The 22,118-nt window shown below is 37.9% G+C and overlaps 1 protein-coding gene across 1 annotated transcript in view; it reads right to left on the reverse strand.

The window, feature by feature from the left end:
- The window catches only part of soat2 (sterol O-acyltransferase 2), a 63,319-nt gene that overhangs the window by 5,326 nt on the left and 35,875 nt on the right, over positions 1-22,118 (reverse strand). Inside the window, exons 11-15 of the mRNA XM_061874429.1 lie at positions 22,010-22,118; positions 16,496-16,593; positions 8,775-8,873; positions 3,560-3,695; positions 2,988-3,133 (exon numbers count right to left, since the gene is read on the reverse strand). The exon at positions 22,010-22,118 is cut by the window's right edge and continues 21 nt beyond it. Of these exons, the coding sequence (XP_061730413.1) occupies positions 2,988-3,133; positions 3,560-3,695; positions 8,775-8,873; positions 16,496-16,593; positions 22,010-22,118 (588 nt within the window). The remainder of the gene's footprint in view (positions 1-2,987; positions 3,134-3,559; positions 3,696-8,774; positions 8,874-16,495; positions 16,594-22,009) is intronic.

Genomic DNA, 22,118 nt, shown 5'->3' on the forward strand with positions numbered 1-22,118 from the left:
TTAGTTACTATGGTAATGTAGTCACAGCTACTCAGACGAGGCCCCAAGCAGTGTGGGTGAGGATCGTTTCCACTGAAGGTTTCCAGAGCCATGAAACGTGGGTGTCAGGGACAGACGTGGAAGGAGATTTTTACAACAAAGTTATAAAGCTTAGTGATATATCATTGTAGGTGGGTTGTTTTTTTACCCTTCACGCTCATATTTCGCCGTTTGTTGCAATTTTGTTTGAATGTAAAATATGTGGATGTACAGGGAGGGTGACATTCATATGTTGTCAATATATAGTGTTTTACCATTCATAGTTAATATTGTAAATCCCACATTCCTTATTTTCATGTACAAACCCCGTTCCCATATGAGTTGGGAAATTGTGTTAGATGTAAATATAAACAGAATACAATGATTTGCAAATCATTTTCAACCCATATTCATTTGAATATGCTACAAACACAACATATTTGATGTTCAAACTGAAAAAAAAAATATTTTTTGCAAATAATCATTAACTTTAGAATTTGATGCCAACAACACGTGACAAAGATGTTGGGAAAGGTGGCAATAAATACTGATAAAGTTGAGGAATGCTCATCGAACATTTATTTGGAACATCCCACAGGTGTGCAAATTAATTGGGAACAGGTAAGTGCCATGATTGGGTATAAAAGCAGCTTCCATGAAATGCTAAGTAATTCACAAACAAGGATGGGGCGAGGGTCACCACTTTGTAAGCAAATTGTCGAAAAAGTTTTAGAACAACATTTCTCAAAGGGATTTTACCATCTATGGTCTGTAAAATCATCAAAAGGTTCAGAGAATCTGGAAAAATCACTGCACGTAAGCGATGATATTACGGACCTTTGATCCCTCAGGTGGTACTGCATCAAAAACCAACATCAGTGTGTAAAGGATATCACTACAAGGGCTCAGGAACACTTCATAAAACCACTGTCAGTAACTACAGTTGGTCGCTATATCTGTAAGTGCAAGTTAAAACTCTAGTTTGCAAAGTGAAAGTCATTTATCAACAACACTCAGGAACGCCGCCGGCTTCGCTGGGCCCGAGCTCATCTAAGATGGACTGATGCAAAGTAGAAAAGTGTTCTGTGATATGACAAGTCCACATTTCAAATTATATTTCGAAACTGTGGACGTGGTGTCCTCCGGAACAAAGAGGAAAATAACCATCCAGATTGTTATAGGCGCAAAGTTCAAAAGATAGATAGATAGTACTTTATTTATTCCTTCAGGAGAGTTCCTTCAGGAAAATTAACATGTTCAGCACAATCCCATTCAAAATCAGACAAACATTACAGGGAGACAGAACAGGATCGCTGACGGGTCTGCCAACTTCCGGCGCCCCTTACAAAAAAGCTGAGATACAGATAAACAAGGGGGGAAATGGGGGGAAAAAATAAAATAAAATAAAAATATCGGTCTAAGCCTGGGCCTCTGGAGAGGGGGTCCAGACTGATGCCAAGGGAAACAAAAACAACTCATAGCCATAGTACACATCCCTCTTACATGTGTGTAAGAGGGAAACATTAAAGAAAACAAAGGACATGAAAGACATTAAAGCAGCGGAACTAATACAACCCGCCACTTTTATATACAGGTATGAATAAAAAGTAAAATAAAAATATACACTGTGGTGGCCTCTGCGGTGTTCCACGACATCGTTTGCTGGGGTAGAGAGAGCATGGCCAGAAACAGGAGCAAACCCAACAAAGCAACCAAGAAAACCAAAAGCCAGCATCTGTGATGGTATGGGGGTGTATTAGTGCCCAAGGCATGGGTAACTTACACATCTGTGAAGGCACCATTAATGCTGAATGGTCCGTACAGGTTTTGGAGCAACATATGTTGTCATCCAAGCATCGTTATCAGGGACACCCATGCTTATTTCAGCAAATCAATGCCAAACCACGTGTCACAACAGCGTGGCTTCCTAGTAAAAGAGTGCAGGTACTTTCCTGGCCCGCCTGCAGTCCAGACATGTCTCCCATCAAAAATGTGTGGCGCATTATGAAGTGTAAAATACGACAGCGGAGACCCCGGACTGTTGAACGACTGAAGCTCTACATAAAACAAGAAGGGGAAATAATTCCTCTTTCAAAGCTTCAACAATTAGTTTCCTCTGTTCCCAAACGTTTATTGAGTGTTGTTAAAAGAAAATGTGATGTAACACAGTGGTGAACATGCCCTTTCCCAAATACTTTGGCACGTGTTGCAGCCATGAAATTCGAAGTTAATTATTATTTGCAAAAATAAATACATTTTATGAGTTTGAACATCAAATATATTGTCTTTGTAGTGCATTCAATTGAATATGGGTTGAAAAGGATTTGCAAATCATTGTATTCCGTTTATATTTACATCTAACACAAATTCCCAACTCATATGGAAACGGGGTTTCTACTGCCATATTTTTGCTGAAAGGATTTAGTAGAGAACATCCACGATAAAGTTTGCAACTTTTGGTTGCTAATAAAAAAGCCTTGCCTTTACCTGAAGTAGCAGGCGATGTGCGCGTGACGTCACGGGTTTTAGGGCTCCTCACATCCTCACATTGTTTATAATCATAGCCTCCAGCTAAGTAAAATAGCATTTAAGTGACAACAATGCCACATGTGAAGGGACTGACCTCCAAAAAAGTCAAGGTTGACTTATTCTTCTCTAGTGTATCTGGACTTGGTGCCTAACTACCTTTTACACTTGAAGAAAGGTTTTTCCAGAAAGCATCCATAGCTTACCTAATGTTTTGTTGTTTACATGTCTTCATATGCACAGTGCTTACTTCTTATACGATTGAATGTTGATTGAAACATGAACACTATGGTGGTGACACTTTCACCCTGGAACAGATTCATTCATTCACTATTCTTATCTCTGGGAAGAATAGGTTCTAAATCTAAGGACTATAAGAATGGAGGTGTTCTGCTGGCTGTGTACTATGTGGCATATATACTGTACGTAGAGTAGATACATACCCCGGTGCGGGGACATCGTATCTGGGCATACCACTCCTGACAGTAGAGGCACACCTGCACACCTTGGCCCAGGAAGAGACACGCCCACATGATGATGTTGAACACGGGATTCTGTCGCTTGTCGTTCATGGTGAAGTTGAACACCACTACGTGGAGAAAATACAACAAATTTAATAGATCTTATTTCTGTGGCAAACACTATATTGTATATATTCATTGGAAAGGCTGTTTCAGAAAACATAACTTATCATTTTAATATACATACAATATATGTAAAGTCCCATTAATTATATATATATATATATATATATATACACACATGATCATACTGTATATGTACTGTGTACATATATGTATATATATATATATATATATATATAATGTTCTGTAATATAAATATATATATATATATATATATATATATATATATATTTTCTGATGCAACTGTTTTATTCATTGAGACCAATGTAACATAATAAGCTGACATTTGAAATGTATTTAAGTATTTTTTTGGTGTTTTCTACAATTATTTAGTGGAGTGTAATACTGTAAAAAATAAGTTCATACTTCACCTCCAAAGATGGCAAAGAGGAAGAACATGACAGGGTAGAAGAAGCCAAAGCCCATAGCCAAGGCGTACTCATGCACGCTGGCAGACACCACAAAGACGGACAACATGGCGGCTGTGCGGGATTTTCTTTTTGACAGCTGCAGGGATCAGGAAAGGAACTTAAGGACCTTTGCTTCTTGGATGAACATGTCGGTAAGATCTCATCACATGACATAAATATTGTTGTTATACAATGAATATGTCAGTGGGATTTCATCAGATGATATAAATATTGTTATTATAGAGTGAATATGACAGTTAGATGTCATCACAGGACATAAATATTGTTATAAAAGAGCAGGGGTGTCAAACTGATTTTCATTGAGGGCCAAATTGCAGTTATGTTTGGCCTCAGAGGGCCACTTTTAACAGTAATATATATATATATATATATATATATATATATATATATATATATATATATATATATATATACATTAATATTTTTTTACATAAGCCGCAAAAACATATTAAAATTTTACTTTAAAAACTGGCAGCTCAGACACCAGAATTTTACAGTAAAAGCTTTTTTTTTTTTTTTTTTTACAGCATATAAACAAATACAATAAATAGAATGGAATGGAGAAACAATAACACTGTTTTGACAGAGCTGCCAATTTTTTTTTTTTTTTTTTTTTACCGTAAAATGTTCTTGTTGTAATTTTTTGTTTGGTTAGTTTTTCAATGTTTTAGTGTCTTACTGTATATATATATATATATACATATATATATATATATATATATATATATATATATATATATATATATATATATAAATATATATATATATGTATATATATATATATATATATATATATATATATATATATATATATATATATATATATATATATATATATAAAGTAATTGATTTTACGGTAAAAAATTCAGGAATTTAACCATAGAATCTATTGTAAAATTTACAGTCTACAACTTGATTGATAATTTGTTTTGAAATCATACATCAAGTAGATATTTAAGTACAGTATTACTATTTATCTTTATTTCAATTACAAATATTTTTGGAATACATGATAATATTTTGATTTCGATAATAATACATTTTAAAAGATATGCAATTGCATTCAGTACATGATTTTTAATTTCAAAAGGGAAAGAAAAAAAAAATTTAGTAAGAAAAGATTAAGCATTTTATTATCGCATATTATTTCCAGGCCACATAAATAATGTGGCGGGTCTAATTTGGCCCCCCGGGCTTGAGTTTGACACCTATGTAATAGAGTGGATATGACATAAGATGTCATCACAGGACATAACTATTGTTTTAATAGAGCAGGGGTATCAAACTGGTTTTCATTGAGGGCCACATTGCAGTTATGGTTGCCCTCAGAGGGCCACATTTAACAGTGGTATTTGAATATATATAATACATTAATATTTTTTTACACAAGCTGCAAAAAAATATTAAAATTTACTTTAAAAACTGGGCTTCACGGTGGCAGAGGGGTTAGTGCGTCTGCCTCACAATACGAAGTTCCTGCAGTCCTGGGTTCAAATCCAGGCTCGGGCTCGGGATCTTCCTGTGTGGAGTTTGCATGTTCTCCCCGTGAATGCGTGGGTTCCCTCCGGGTACTCCGGCTTCCTCCCACTTCCAAAGACATGCACCTGGGGATAGGTTGATTGGCAACACTAAATTGGCCCTAGTGTGTGAATGTGAGTGTGAATGTTGTCTGTCTATCTGTGTTGGCCCTGCGATGAGTTGGCGACTTGTCCAGGGTGTACCCCGCCTTCCGCCCGATTGTAGCTGAGATAGGCGCCAGCGCCCCCCGCAACCCCGAAAGGGAATAAGCGGTAGAAAATGGATGGATGGACTTTAAAAACTGGCAGCTCAGTCACCAGAATTTTACAGTAAAAGCAGTAATTGTATTTCTTTTACATCATATAAACAAATAGAATAATTGGAATGGAATGGAATGGAGCAGGGGCGTCACTAGGACTATTTGAGCCCCCCTAAAATATACTCCTGCCCCCCTGAATAATTTGGCGTTATATTTTATTTTATTTTATTTATTTTTTTATAGAAATGACGAAATATTCATTTTAGAGTGGCCCAAATAAGAGTTTAAAATAAATAATCTTATAACCTGTCATTATTCACTCAGTTTCCCCTCGTAAGGCAGAAAGCCCTTTTACTCCGTCGGTATCCAATCCATTCCACTTGTTCACGTCACTTCCTGTTTGGAGTTCGCGCGCGTCTGACTGTCTAGTTTAACAATAACTTTGTGCATCACCAGCACATCTTATTTGCTTTTTTGTACTTTTTTGTCTTCACTGTGTCACTGTGCTGGATGCTTTGTCATATAGACCATCAGAATGCCTCCACCAAGGAAAAGATTCAACAAACCTGGCTAACGAACTGTAAGATCTTCATTAAACTAAATGGGACGCCGGAGGAAGCATACTGTGTTGAATACTTCTTTGTACTCTATACTGCACCTTGGTACTGCCATACCTTACATACTGTGTTGAATACTTCTTTGTACGCTATACTGCACCTTGGTACTGCCATACCTTACATGCTGTGTTGAATACTTCTTTGTACTCTATACTGCACCTTGGTACTGCCATACCTTACATACTGTGTGGAATACTTCTTTGTACTCTATACTGCACCTTGGTACTGCCATACCTTACATACTGTGTTGAATACTTCTTTGTACTCTATAATGCACTTTGGTACTGCCATACCTTACATACTGTGTTGAATACTTCTTTGTACTCTATACTGCACCTTGGTACTGCCATACCTTACATACTGTGTTGAATACTTCTTTGTACTCTACACTGCACCTTGGTACTGCCATACCTTACATACTGTGTTGGATACTTCTGTGTACTCTATACTGCACCTTGGTACTGCTATACCTTACATACTGTGTTGAAGTATGGGGGAATACTTAGCACAACACAATTCATCCTCTGATCATATTACAGAAAAAAGCAGTGCGGCTCATTCACAACGTTGGTTATTTAGAACATACTCATAATCTGTTAATGCAATCAAAGTTGCTCAAACTTGATGACCTTGTTAAATACAATTCATTAATAATCTTATATAAAGCATTTAACAAATTATTGCCGCCTAATCTACAACGTATTTTTATAAGACGAGTGCAGGCTCATAACTTGAGAGGCTTTGGATATTTCTCATTGCCGAGAGCTCAAACCACTTGTAAACGTTTTTGTGTGTCTGTATGCGGAGTAAAACAATGGAACAAACTGGACTTACAACACAAGCAATGCCAAACTATTAATCAATTCAAACTATTATACAAATATTGGGTCTGGTTCAAATGTAGAGATGTGGGTCTTTAATTTAATTTGACTTGCTGTTGTAGTCTGTCTCAAAGTGTTATCATGTGCTCAATGTTTACCTTACCATTATTGCCAAGTTGACTATTATTGCTAGGTTCTCTATTACCATTGTTGTTATTTTGTCTATTACCATTGTTGGTATATTCATTATTCCTCTAGTATACATCTTCTAGTATACCTTTGAGTCTAATGTATATATATATATATATATATATATATATATATATATATATATATATATATACATATTTATTTATTTTTACCGTAAAATGTTGTTGTTTTAATTTTTTGTTTGGTTAGTTTTTTAATGTTTTAGTGTCTTTCTGTATATATATATATATATATATATATATATATATATATACATATATATATATATATATATATATATATATATACATATATATATATATATATACATATATACATATATATATATATATATATATACATACATATATATATATATATATATATATATATATATATATATATATATATATGAAAATGTACCAACATTTATCTTACAGTAAAAAACTCAGGAATTTAACCATAAAATCTATTGTCAATTTTACAGTCTACAACTTAATTGATCATTTGTTTTGAAATCATACATCAAGCAGATATTTAAGTACAGTATTCATCTTTATTTTAACAAAAAATATTTTTGGAATACATGATAATATAATATTTTGATTGTGATAATATTGAATTTTAAAAGATACGCAATGGCATGCAGTACATGATTTTTAATATCAAAAGGGAAAGAACAAATATATTTAGTAAGAAAAGATTAAGCATTTTATTAACACATATTTTTCCAGGCCACATAAATAATGAGGCGGGCCAGATTTGGGCCTTGAGTTTGACACCTTGAGTTTGACACCTGTGTAATAGAGTGAATATGACTGTAAGATGTTATCACAGGATATAAATATTGTTTTAATAGAGCAGGGGTATCAAACTGGTTTTAATTTTGGTTTGGTTGGTTTTTTAATGTTTTAGTGTCTAACTGTATATAAAAAAAATTAAAGTACCAAAATTGATTTTACACATAAAAACACAGTAATTCAACCATAAAATCTAATGTCAATTTTACAGTCTATAGCTTGATTGATCATTTGTTTTGAAATCAAACGTGAAGCAGATATTTAAGTTCAGTATTTATCTACCATCCATCCATTTTGTACCGCGTATTCCGATCGGGGTCGCGGGGATCGCTGGAGCCTATCTCAGCTACAATCGGGCGGAAGGTGGTGTACACAAGTCGCGACCTCATCGCAAGGCAGTATTTATCTTTATTTAATTTTTTTTATCTATTTTTTATTTTTTAAATACATGATAATATAATATTTTGATTGGGATAATATTGAATTTTAAAAGATATGCAATTGCATGCAGTAAATGATTCTTAATGTCAAAAGGGAAAAAACTGATATATTTAGTAAGAAAAGATTAAGCATTTTATTAACGCATAATATTTCCAGGCTTTCCCGAGCCACATTAATAATGTGGCGGGCCAGATATGGCCCCCGGGGCCTTAACTCTGACACCTGTGTAATAGAGTGACTATGACCGTAAGATGTCATCACATGACATACAGTAAGTATACTTTAGTCTCAATTCTGACTGAAACATTAAGGAGTAGGACTATCCAGGCCTAGCTGCAGTGTGCTCAAACAACCACCAGGTAGCATCTGTGAACAGATTATACTGCAGCATCTCTTTCTCTTTCAGACTTCTCAGGTCTTATCTTGTCGGTAGTTCATTTTTCACAGTTTATATTGTTATCCTAGTATAGGATCTCATCACATGATAAAGTGTAGCTATGACAGAGTTACCCAGAGGAAGTCCCTGTAGCCGTAGTAATAGAGCCAGTCATGCACCACAACATTCCAGGTCCGATAGTAGTTGGTAAAAGACGTGGAGTTCCACCAGTCCTAAATGACAAAACCACAGACACATTTCTACAAGTGTGGCACAGTGAGCGAATACACAATTCAAACAATGTTTTATACACACTGTAAGTATATACAGTATGTCGTGTAGTAACAGGCACATTACAACATGTCATATTTATTTTTGTCAATTTAAACATACAGTGGTGTACTAATTTCACAGACGCATCACAACCCTTCAATAACAACGACCATCGGGAGATAACAAAAATTACTTTAGGACAAATGATTACCCACAACCTTATATTTTTGAGCCTGAAATAGGGAGGATGAAATACAAGTTTTAGAGGCTATGTGCTAAACAGATCCAGCTTTAGTGATCTGTTTAGTGGGAGTATTATTTTATGCCCATAAAGCCCTCCAAACAGCTTGTAAAACGTCTAGCTCATCCTCCTTATGTTCGGGTTCAAAATAACAAGGTTCCGGATTATTATTTGTCCCAAAAATAGTCTTTGTTGTCTCTCATGAAGTCTGCCATTAGTGGTAACGGTTGTTGTCGTTGAAGGATATCGGCAATGTTGTGATGGGTCTGTGAAATGAATACGCTGCCGTATGCTAAAAATGAGCAAACAAAGATTTTGGATGTTTTTAGAGCAACTCCCTTTGGCTCCATTGATAGCTGACTTTTGCTAATGTTTATTTACGAGTTAGAATACATGAATAAGAAAAACATATATGTAAGCATTGTGAATGATAAAAAGAAATGCCCCCCAAAAATGCAGGTCCACTTTAAATCAGGGAGGGGTATCCAAACTGCCAGCGTCCCAGAATTTTTGTTTTTTACATGATTGATACTTTATCAACTGCAAAACAATAATTTCTAATATTTAAATGCAATGATCCAAACAACCTTTCCTATCCATGGTGTTTGGTAAAAAACAAAAACACATCAAGTCACCTGTGCATTGAACCTTGAGGACATTATAAAAAACCTCTAAACACTCAAAAAATGTGAACATTGTGCCAAAGTTCATTCATGTCAGCAATTCAACTTCAAATGTGAAACTAACATGTGATGTAAACTCATTACAAACAAAGTGAAATATTGTTGGCTTTTATTTGTTATAATTTTAACAATTTTTAAAAACCCCCAATTTTCTGGAATTTTCAATTCCATCTAAGCATCCAGCCATCCATCCATCCATCCATCCATCCATCCATCCATCTTCGTGCACGTATCTGAGGTTGAGTCGCAGGGGCAGCAGCCTAAGCAGAGAGGCCCAGACTCTTCCCTCTCCCCAGCCACTTTGTCAAGGTCCCGAGGCATTCCCAGACCAGCAATTCAGGGTTTTCATAAAGTATAAACCACAATCATCAAAATTATATCAAAAGAATGCTTGAAATACATAATTTTTGTCAATTCAAACATACGGTGGTGTATTAATTTTACAGACGCATCACAACCTGTCAACAACAACAACAACAAGACTACTAATCATGCAGACTTCATGGGAGACAACAAAGACTACTTTAGGATAAATGATGATCCACATCCTTGTATTTTTTAACCTGAATATAAGGAAGATGAAATACAGGTTTTAGAAGCTGAGTGCTAAACAGATCCAGCTTTAGTGAAACACTTAAACATCATGTATTGCAAGTGGTAAACAAGATATGCTATAAAAATAAAGAAAAACAATATCTTCAATTGCATGCTATGGGTCTATGCCATATGTTAATTTCACTTTATACATGTAATTTCTGGAATAAACAAACTTTTGTACAATGATAGTTTCATCTGTACACATGCAAGTACACCCATTACATGCCACTACCAAGCATGATGGGTACCTTAATATGTAAAACACTCTTTCTCCGCACTTTCTGTTGTTTTAGGCATTTTGTTTGTGTTTGATATTTTTGATTGATTGCAAAACATTGAGGTCGTCAGGTAAATAAACAGGGTAGTAGTCAAACTTTTATCTGCTCTTAATATTTCATGTTTTACCCTTAATACTTCATATTGTAGAGTCATCATGGTCTTTGAGTTATTGCTTGATTGAATTGCCAATAAAAAAAACTATCTCTTTATTTCCTGATATTGTAAATCATACATTCCTTAATTCTGTGCACACGATAATGGATTAGAGAAAAGGCATCACTGGCGCCAATTAGTCTTATTCCAATGTGGCACCCGATTCAAAAAGTCAAATGATCACCATATTCATCAACTATTTAGCATTGACCATTTATTGATGAGGAGGAGAGACCTTGCTGGACCTATTCTGTGCACGATTTACTGCTGGTAGGATTTATAATAAGGCTTATAATAAATTATATAATAGGTGTATGGACTGACCATACGTCCTCTTTTCCCCGGACATGTCCTGTTTTGCGGGACTGTCCGGGCGGGGTTTCTTAAATGCCTCAAATGTCCTGCGTTTTGTGTCAAGGCTGCGTGTATTTTCAATGTACGTACAGGGTCAAGAAGGGTTAAAAACAAAACAAATTGTGAAGGTCTGCGTACGAAGCAACATTTTCTGAGGGAGGGGCAGAGACAGAGAGCGATAGAGCGAAGTAGTGGATCGATTGTCAATCAAGGCATACTTGGTCAACAGCCATGAAATGAGTAACGTGGACCCCGACTTAAACAAGTTGAAAAACTTGTTCGGGTGTTACCATTTAGTGGTCAATCGTACAGAATATGTACTGTATTGTGCAGTCTAATAATGAAAGTTTCAATCAATCAAAGCCATACAGGTCACACTGAGGGTGGCCGTACAAACAACTTGAACACTGTTACAAATATGCGCCACACTGAACCCACACCAAACAAAATGACAAACACATTTCGGGAGAACATCTGCACTGTAACACAACGTAAACACAACAGAAAAAATACCAAGATCCCCTTGCAGCACTAACTATATACACCCCCCTCTACCCTCCACCCCCACCTCAACCCCGATTACGTCACATCATATATTCCACTTTGAAAAATATTTTTGGTGGAAGATTTTACATATTTTGTGTGTTTGCCATAAAAAAACATAGTTGTGTTTGACAAAAAAGGGTGGAAAACAAACAAACAAACAAAAAAAACAAAAAAAAAAAACTAAAACATTTTGAAATGAGGAATAGATATGAGGTTGATGTAGATTCCAGAGATTTAAGCGTCAAATATAAAATGTATGTATGCCCTGGCACACCATTATCATCATTTCATGACCAAAGCAAAACACTTTTTTACACTTTTATACTGAAATAAATACACCTACAACTCATTAAATTAAAACATTGAAAAAACTAGCAGCAGCGGTAAAGTTTAGATCTATGAACGAAAGAAGAAAAATAACTAATTTTTATAACTGAATAAATTTACATATGCATACAAATTTGTCTTCTTTTTATATTATTTCGTTTAATGAATTAAGTGACATTTTCCAAAAGACAATATATAATGTGAGATATAACTGAACAATGCATACGTTTGTCATTTGTTTTCAAAACGCTTACAAAAAAGTGGGACCCCAAAAATGTATTGTGGGACCCTATTTTTATGAGTTGATGGGTACCATGGCAGTGGTTCTCAACCTTTTTTCAGTGATGAAACTGTGAACTTTTTTTTTTATTCAAGTAACCCCTAATCAGAGCAAAGCATTTTTGGTTGAAAAAAAGAGATAAAGAAGTAAAATACAGCACTATGTCATCAGTTTCTGATTTATTGAATCGTATAACATTGCAAAATATGGCTCATTTGTAGTAGTCTTTCTTGAACTATTAGGAAAAAAAAGATATAAAAATAACTAAAAACTTTTTGAAAAATAAACAAGTGATTCAATTAAAAATAAAGATTTCTACACATCCCCTCTTTGGGGATTGTAATAGAGATCCATCTGGATTCATGAACTTATTTCTAAACATTTCTTCACAAAAAATGAAATCTTTAACATCAATATTTATGGAAAATGTCCACCAAAAATCTAGCTGTCAACACTGAATATTGCACTATTGCATTTATTTTCACAGTTTATGAACTTACATTCATATTTTGTTGAAGTATAATTGAATAAATATATTCATAAATTATTTTTGTATTGTTGTTATTTTTAGAATATTTTAAAAAAAAATTCACGTACCCCTTGGCATACCTTCAAGTACCCCCAAGGGTACGCGTACCCCCATTTGAGAACCACTGGTCCATGGGACCCCATTTTGAAAATTCCTAGCGCCAACACTGCTGTCAACAGAGGAGAAAAAAATGCTTTATTTAAATAAATATATTATTTATAAAGCAAGTTCAAGTATCATTGGCAAATTTTCACTTAGTCCCGGCCTTGGTGTGCTGCACGCTTTGGCACTCAGATATATGTCTCCTCTTTTTGGGATTTCAGAATATGGTCAGCCTATACGTGTGAGAGTATGTGTAGCACACTTTTACAGAGCTGAATAAATTTTGGCTTATGTACAGTACGTAGGATTGTGCATATGCAAAGTTTTATGGTAGAATCCACTAAGGGTGTGAATCTTTGGGTACCTAAAGATTTGATCCGATTCCGATTTCTGGGGTGAAGTTTCGATTCAGAATTGATTCTCGACTAATTTTTGAATTAAAAAATAAATAATTCTCGCAAATTTAGGATAATAAATTAGTGAAGGGAATTATATTTATACAGCGCTTTTCTCTAGAGACTCAAATCGCTTTACATAGTGAAACCCGATATCTAACTTACATTTTTAAACCAGTGTGGGTGGCACTGGTAGCGGGTCGATAAAGTGTCTTGCCCAAGAACACAACAGCAGTAACTAGGATGGCAAAAGCGGGGATCGAACCTGGAACCCTCACGTTGCTAGCACGGCCACTCTACCAACCGAGCTATACCGCTCCATACATAATATTTTTAACTAAAAATTCCCGCAGAAATTTTGATGGGCCTGCTATGTGTGCCCTGGACTCTGGCCGGGGGTCGTCGGAAACCGCCCTAATTTTAAGAGTGTCTGAATCCGAGACTTTTTAGGTGTAACTGTAAAAATGAGCTACCCAGCTAGCCTAAAATGTTAACATGGTTACATTAAAATGCTAACATTTAACATGTGTGCAAATGTTTCATATACCAAATTATATGACTCAAAGGTGTATAGCTGCAAAAATAGAAAAAAAAAAGTGTAAAATTACATGAAAAAGTTGGCATGCTTAAGTTTGCTTTTCAGAATGCTATCGTTTGCATGCTAACAGTTAACAAATGTCACAAACCAAGTTATATGACTCTGGTCTTAACAGTTGCGAAACTAGCTTAAAAGGTTAGCAAGCTAATGTTAGCATGTTAGCAAGCTAACTTTAGCATGCTAACAGTTAGCTTGTGTCACATGCCAAGTTATCTGACTGTAAGGTGTGTGGCTGGGGAATTAGAGTAAACAAGTGTCAAATTAGCTAAAAAAGTTAGCACTTTAATGTTAGCAGCAGGCCCATAATGACACATTTTCAAAGCAGGTTACAGGTTGCATGGAGATGGTATAAAAACATATTTTGAAAAATAGATTTAAAAAAAAAAATAATTTAGTTTTTTTTTGTGGTAATCAAGTTTTGAAAAAGATGAATCGATTTAGATTCGGGATGAACAAAAATTTACATATTGAGGCGGTGAGCTTCAGCATCGCCTCTGAGTTGGTAAAAAATAATTCTATATTAAAAATCACGCCTCTAACCTGGAAAGTTGTGGTCAACTTGGTTGTGTCAAAGTTGTGTCAAAATGGTCAACTTTGACATCCAACTTACACCATAGAGGGCGAGACTTGTTTGTGGCACTTGTGTAAGGATTATTGACAATTATTCATTGAAACGGGAACATATGGACACTCCATTAGTGAGAGCAGACATTGTAGAGTAAGTGATTGGTGTATTATAGGGGAGTAACAGTCATATAGTTACCGCTGTATTGCTGTTTCAAAGTAATCACAATATTGCCATGACGTGTGACGGTGTCAAACAAAAATTCGGTGAGTGTAGTTTTTTTCTGGCGCTTTAGCGTTGGCCGGGTCTGAAAAAGAAACTGCATTTCCCATAATCATCTGCGCAAAGTAAAAAAAGTGTCAAATTAGCTAAAAAGGTTAGCACTTTATTGTTAGCAGCAGTGAATGGGCGTTTGCATTGCAGGAGGCCCATAATGAAACCTTTTCAAAGCAGGTTGCATGGAGATGGCATAAAAACATATTTTAAAAAATAGATTGTTATAAAAAGAAAAATATTTAGTTTTTTTTGGGAATCGAGTTTTGAAAATTTTGAACCGACTTAGATTCGGGATGAGGTGGAAGAGGGGTTAGTGCGTCTGCCTCACAATACGAAGGTTTTGGGTTCGATCCTGCGCTCAGGATCTTTCTGTGTGGAGTTTGCATGTTCTCCCCATGACTGCGTGGGTCCCCTCCGGGTACTCTGGCTTCCGCCCACCTCCAAAGACATGCACCTGGGGATAGGCCCCTCCCACCTCCAAAGACATGCACCTGGGGGTAGGCCCCTCCCACCTCCAAAGACATGCAACTGGGGATAGGCCCCTCCCACCTCCAAAGACATGCAACTGGGGATAGGCCCCTCCCCACCTCCAAAGACATGCACCTGGGTATAGGGCCCACTCACCTCCAAAGACATGCACCTGGGTATAGGGCCCGCTCACCTCCAAAGACATGCACCTGGGTATAGAGCCCGTTCACCTCCAAAGACATGCACCTGGGTATAGGGCCCGCTCACCTCCAAAGACATGTATCTGGGGATAGGGCCCTCCCATCTCCAAAAGACATGCACCTGGGAATAGGCCTTTTCCACCTCCAAAAACATACACCTGGTGATAGGCCCCTCCCACCTCCAAAGACATACACCTGGAGATAGGCCCCTCCCACATCCAAAGACATGCACCTGGGAATAGGCCCCTCCCACCTCCAAAGACATGCACCTGGGGATAGGCCTTTTTTTGCCACCTCCAAAAACATACACCTGGAGATAGGCCCCTCCCACCTGCAAAGACATGCAACTGGGGATAGGCCACTCCCACCTCCAAAGACATGCAACTGGGGATATGCCCCTCCCACCTCCAAAGACATGCACCTGGGGATAGGCCCCTCCCACCTCCAAAGACATGCACCTGGGGATAGGCCCCTCCCACCTCCAAAGACATGCAACTGGGGATAGGCCCCTCCCACCTCCAAAGACATGCACCTGGGGATAGGCCCCTCCCACCTCCAAAGATATGCACCTGGGGATAGGGCCCTAGTGTGTGAATGTTGTCTATCTCTGTTGGCCCTGTGATGAGGTGGCGACTTGTGACCCCCTGTGACCCCGAAAAGGGACCAGGGGTAGAAAATTGATAGATGGATGAATGAGATTCGCGATTCCAATGTGAATAGATGTGTTTTGGCACTCCTAGAATCCATGCACAGTTTTATAAATGATGTGCGTACGGGCAGAGTGACAGGTAGCACCACATCTATTGGTGGCAGTCCACATTTACTTGTGGTGCTCCGTGGGGAACACTGCTCTATCTTCCAAAAAGGCCGCTTACTGTACCAAACCAAAAGCCATCTGCATATTTCTAAGACATTGACTGATGTCGTTTGGTTTGTGACAGATTGATCTGAGGTATGATGCCGGATCAAGATGTCCCAAATATTCTCACCTTGTAGAACATTCTGTCAGCGAAGCGAAGAAGCTCCCCGAAGAGGTTGAGCCAGCAGTGGAGGAAGGCGAAGAAGCACAAGAGCAGCAGCATGATACCTGACAGGTGTAGAATGACATCAAATTATTACTATTATCATTATTATTATCATTATTATCTTTGCCGAGAACAAATGTGTTGGTTTATTTTACAAAAGCCAAAAGCAGTGAAGTTGTCACATTGCGTAAATGGTAAATAAAAAGAGAATACAATGATTTGCTAATTTTTTTCAACCTATATTTAGTAGAATACACTGCAAAGACAATATATTTCATGTTCACACTGAGAAACTTGGTTATTATTTGCAAATACACTATAATACCAAAAGTATTTGGCCACCTGCTTTGACTCACATATGAACTTGAAGTGCCATCCCATCCTTAACCCATAGGGGTTAAGAATGGGATGTGGGTCCACCTTTTGCAGCTATTACAGCTTCAACTCTTCTGGGAAGGCTGTCCACAAGGTTGCAGAGTGTGTTTATAGCAATTTTTTACCATTCTTCCAAAAGCGCATTGGTGAGTTTACAAACTGATGTTGGTGGAGAAGGCCTGGCTCTCAGTCTCCGTTCTAATTCATCTTTAAGGTTTTCTATCGGGTTCAGGTCAGGACTCTGTGCAAGCCAGTCAAGTTCATCCACACCAGACTCTGTCATCCATGTCTGTATGGATGACAGACTGTGCACTGGTGCACAGTCATCTTGGAAGAGGACGGGGCCCGCTCCAAACTGTTCCCACAAGGTTGGGAGCATGGAATTGTCCAAAATGTGTTGGTATCCTGGAGCTTTCAAAGTTCCTTTCACTACTGGAACTAAGGGTCCAAGCCCAACTCCTGAAAAACAACCCCACACCATAATTCCTCCACCAAATTTCATACTCGGCACAATGCAGTCCGAATTGTAGCGTTCTCCTGGCAACCTCCAAACCCAGACTGGTCCATCAGATTGCCAGATAGAAAAGTGTGATTCATCACTACAGAGATGGCGTCTCCACTGCACTAGAGTCCAGTAGCAATGTGCTTTACACCACTGCATCCCACACTTTGCATTGGACTTGCTGATGTATGGCTAAGGGACGGCGTGGCGCAGTGGGAGAGTGGCCGTGCGCAACCTGAGGGTCCCTGGTTCAAATCCCACCTAGCACCAACCTCGTCACGTCCGTTGTGTCCTGAGCAAGACACTTCATCCTTGCTCCTGATGGGTGCTGGTTGGCGCCTTGCATGGCAGCTCCCTCCATCAGTGTGTGAATGTGTGTGTGAATGGGTAAATGTGGAAGTTGTGTCAAAGCGCTTTGAGTACCTTGAAGGTAGAAAAGCGCTATACAAGTACAACACATTTATCATTTAGATGTAGCTGCTTGGCCATGGAAACCCATTCCATGAAGCTCTCTGCGTACTGTACGTGGGCTAATTGGAAGTTCACATGAAGTTTGGAGCTCTGTAGCAACTGACTGTGCAGAAAGTCTTTGCACTATGCGCTTCCGCATCTGCTGACCCCTCTCTGTCAGTTTACGTGGCCTACCACTTGTTGGCTGAGTTGCTGTTGTTTTCAAACTCTTCCATTTTCTTATAATAAACCCGACAGTTGACTTTGGAATATTTAGGAGCGAGGAAATTTCACGAGATAGGATTAAATTTCCTAGGACAATTACACGCTGAAAATCACTGAGAGCGGCCCATTCTTTTGTAGAAAAAGTCTCCATGCCTAAGTGCTTGATTTCATACACCTGTGGCCGGGCCAAGTGATTAGGACACCTGATTCTCATCATTTGGATGGGTGGCCAAATACTTTTAGTAATTAAGTGTATTAGCTCATTTTGAAGTAGCGACTTGTCCAGGGTGTACGCAGCCTTCCGCCGGATTGTAGCTGAGATAGGCGCCAGCGCCCCCCGCAACCCCAAAAGGGAATAAGCGGTAGAAAATGGATGGATGGATGGAATTTGACGCCTGCATCATGTTTCAAAAAAGCTGGCAGAAGTGGCAAAAAAGACTGAGAAAGTAGATGAATGCTCATCAAACACTTATTTGGAACATCCCACAGGTGAAAAAGGTAATTGGGAACAAGTGGGTGCCATGATTGGGTATAAAAGCAGCTTCCATGAAATACTCAGTCGTTCACAAACAAGGACGGGGCGAGGGTCACCACTTTGTCAACAAATGCCTGAGAAAATTGTTTAAGATCAACATTTCTCAAGCAGCTATTGCAAAGAATTTAGGGATTTCATCATCTCTGCTCCGTAATATCATCAAAAGGTTCAGAGCATCTGGAGAAATCACTGCACGTAAGCCATGATATTATGCACCTTGGATCTCTCAGGCAGTACCGCATCAAAAAGCCACATCAGTGTGTAAGGGATGTCACCACATGGGCTCAGGAACACTTCAGAAAACCACTGTCAGTAACTACAGTTGGTCGCTACATTTGTAAGTGCAAGTTAAATCTCTACTATGCAAAGCCAAAGCCATTTATCAACAACACCCAGAAAATCTTCACTGCATCCAAGTTCATCTCGTTGTCTGACAAGTCCACACTTCAAATTGTTTTGGAAATTGTGACCCAAAGAGGAAAAGAAACATCTGGACTGTTTTAGGCACTAAGTGTAAAAGGCATCATGTGTGATGGTATGGTGGTGTATTAGTGGCCAAGGCATGGGTAACTTACACATCTGTGAAGTCACCATTAATGCTGAAAGGTACATACAGCTTTTGGAATAACATATGTTGCCTTCCAAGCAACGTTACCATAGATGCCCCTGCTTATTTCAGCAAGACAGTGCCAATTACAACAGTATGGCTTCATAGTAAAAGAGTGCGGGTACTAGAATGGCCTGCCTGTAGTCCAGACATAGAAATTGTGTGAAGGCTAAAATATCAGAAGGGAGACTGTTGAACAACTTAAGCTTTACATCAATCAAGAATGGGAAAGAATTCCACTTCAAAAATGTGTCTCCTCAGTTCCATAACCTTTACTGAGTGTTGTTAAAAGGAAAGGCCATGTAACACACTGGTAAAAATGCCTTTTTTGCAATGTGTTGCTGCCTTTAAATTCTATGTTCATAATTATTTGCAGAAAAGAACAAAGTTTCTCAGTGTGAACATGAAATATCTTGTCTTTGGAGTCTATTCAATTGAATTAAAGTTGAAAAGGATTTGCAAATCATTGTATTCTCTTTTTATTTACCATTTACACAACGTGACAACTTCACTGCTTTTGGCTTTTGTACTTAAGAGATATTTTTTGTAGAATTACTGATCATACTGAGAGAAAAATACAATAATGATAGTTTGTGGGGCTTCACTTCAGTGAACAGTTTTAGAAGATGCTCTATAATAACCTTTTCGGTTATTTGTTGACCTTATCTACTTGCATAACTTTGAAATGACTCCCAGCTGCCAGTTAAACATTGACTGACTTACCTAGATAAGTGATAACCGAGAAGTTGTTATCGTTGTTGCATTCATAGATGAACTTCCTTCGTAGATTAGAGTGTGTGTGTGTTTGTGTGTGTGTGTGTGTTTGTGTGTGTGTGTTTGTGTGTGTGTGTATGTGTGTGTGTGTGAAGTGAAGTGAATTATATTTATATAGCGCTTTTTCTCTAGTGACTCAAAGCGCTTTACATAGTGAAACCCAATACCTAAGTTACATTCAAACCAGTGTGGGTGGCACTGGAAGCAGGTAGGTAAAGTGTCTTGCCCAAGGACACAACGGCAGTGACTAGGATGGCGGAAGCGGGAATCGAACCTGCAACCCTCAAGTTGCTGGCACGGCCTCTCTACCAACCGAGCTAAACCGTGTGTGTGTGTGCGCGTGCGTGCGTGTGTGTACTAATTTTTATAGACAGAATGCGAGAAAAATTATCATAATAATGACTCATGATCATCCTACATCATTTAGCTAATCAGCTGCATTACACTATGAAGTAAAGGGAAACTTGATATATTTAGATCAGAATTGGAAGGAAGCGGGGGCCATTTTTGTAGTGTTTACCTTCAAAACTAGTACAATATAGAGAGTTTTTTCAAAGTACACTAAAATGCCATTTTTGTGAAGATGTTTGAATGCTAAAGGGCCAAAGCAGAACTAAAATGCTATCAGTTAGCACACTTGCCAGATAGTGTCAAGTAAGAAAAAATATGAACAAAATGAGCTAAACAAGCTAGCATGCTAACAGTACTGTGCTGAAATGTAAACAATAGCATGCGTACAGTTAGTGAAATACCAAAACATATGACACTGAGGTTTAATTAGCCTAAAATGAGCCTAAAAAGCTAGCATGCTAATTTTAGCATGCTAAAATACAAACTATAGCATGTGTCAAGTCCCGAAATATATTATTCTGCAATGTATACCGGCAAAAAAAGGTTAACAATTAAAAGCATAGTAACATTAGGATGCATGCTAACAGGTAGTATTCGTCAAGCGACAAAATATTTGACACTGAGGCATGCCTATAAAATCAGCCAAAGAAGCTAGCCTCCTAAGGTTAGTATGCTAACAGGTAGCATTTGTCAAGTAACAAAATATTTGACTGAGACGCATATTTGCAAAATTTGCGGAAAAAAAAAAAAAAGCTATCATGCTGATATTAGAATGCTAACAACTGTGCCGCAGGCCGTGAAAAAATGAGCTAAATGATTTTGATCAAACTGTGGTTTGTGTACTGGTAGTGTCACGCGGGCTACATGTAGTGGTACGCCAAATAATCACTTGGATTAAATTTCAGTGTTCTATGTTTCTATATTTAAACTGTGTGTAATGTTACAGTGACAAAAAATGATAAACATACTTTTTTTAATGAAAACTTTGGCCGACTATGCGAAGGCTGTCCACAAGGTTGCAGAGTGTGTTTATAGGAATTTTTGACCATTCTTCCAAAAGCGCATTGGTGAGGTTACACACTGATGTTGGTGGAGAAGGCCTGGCTCTCTGTCTCCATTCTAATTCATCCCAAAGGTGTTCTTTTGGGTTCAGGTCAGGACTCTTTGCAAGCCAGTCAAGTTCATCCACACCAGACTCTGTCATCCATGTCTTTATGGACCTTGCTTTGTGCACTGGTGCACAGTCATGTTGGAAAAGGAAGGGGCCCGCTCCAAACTGTTCCCACAATGCTACTGTACTTTAAAGTTGGTCATTACGGTGGTTCTTGGAGAGCCGAGTGTTTTCTGAGGTGGTACTTGGTGAAAACATTAGTGAACCACTCATTTAGATTAATTTTGTACGTCTATAAAACCCCAATTTTTACTACTTTATGTTATATTGTAATAGTTACAGCAACATTTGGATCTTATGTGAATCGGTGGGATTTGTTTGGTGCCAACAAAACATGTACCAGATTCGTATTCTGAGTCTAAGGAATAAGTAACATTAAAGACCAAAATTGGGACCACAAACACAATCCTTTTTCGGGCCAAACACAGCTCTGCGTAAGCAATATTCTTAGGCCATTGTCTACTAATAATTATATTGATAAAAAGTACCTGGTAGTATTGAATGGAAAACAGAGAGGACCATGGCTCGCTTGCTGAAAGGCTGGTTGGTGTCAGATGTGAAGACCGGCACGCAAAGGCGCACCAGGATGAAGTAGCC

This window comes from Nerophis ophidion, linkage group LG02, assembly GCF_033978795.1.
Source record: "Nerophis ophidion isolate RoL-2023_Sa linkage group LG02, RoL_Noph_v1.0, whole genome shotgun sequence".
NCBI classification, from domain to species: domain Eukaryota; kingdom Metazoa; phylum Chordata; class Actinopteri; order Syngnathiformes; family Syngnathidae; genus Nerophis; species Nerophis ophidion.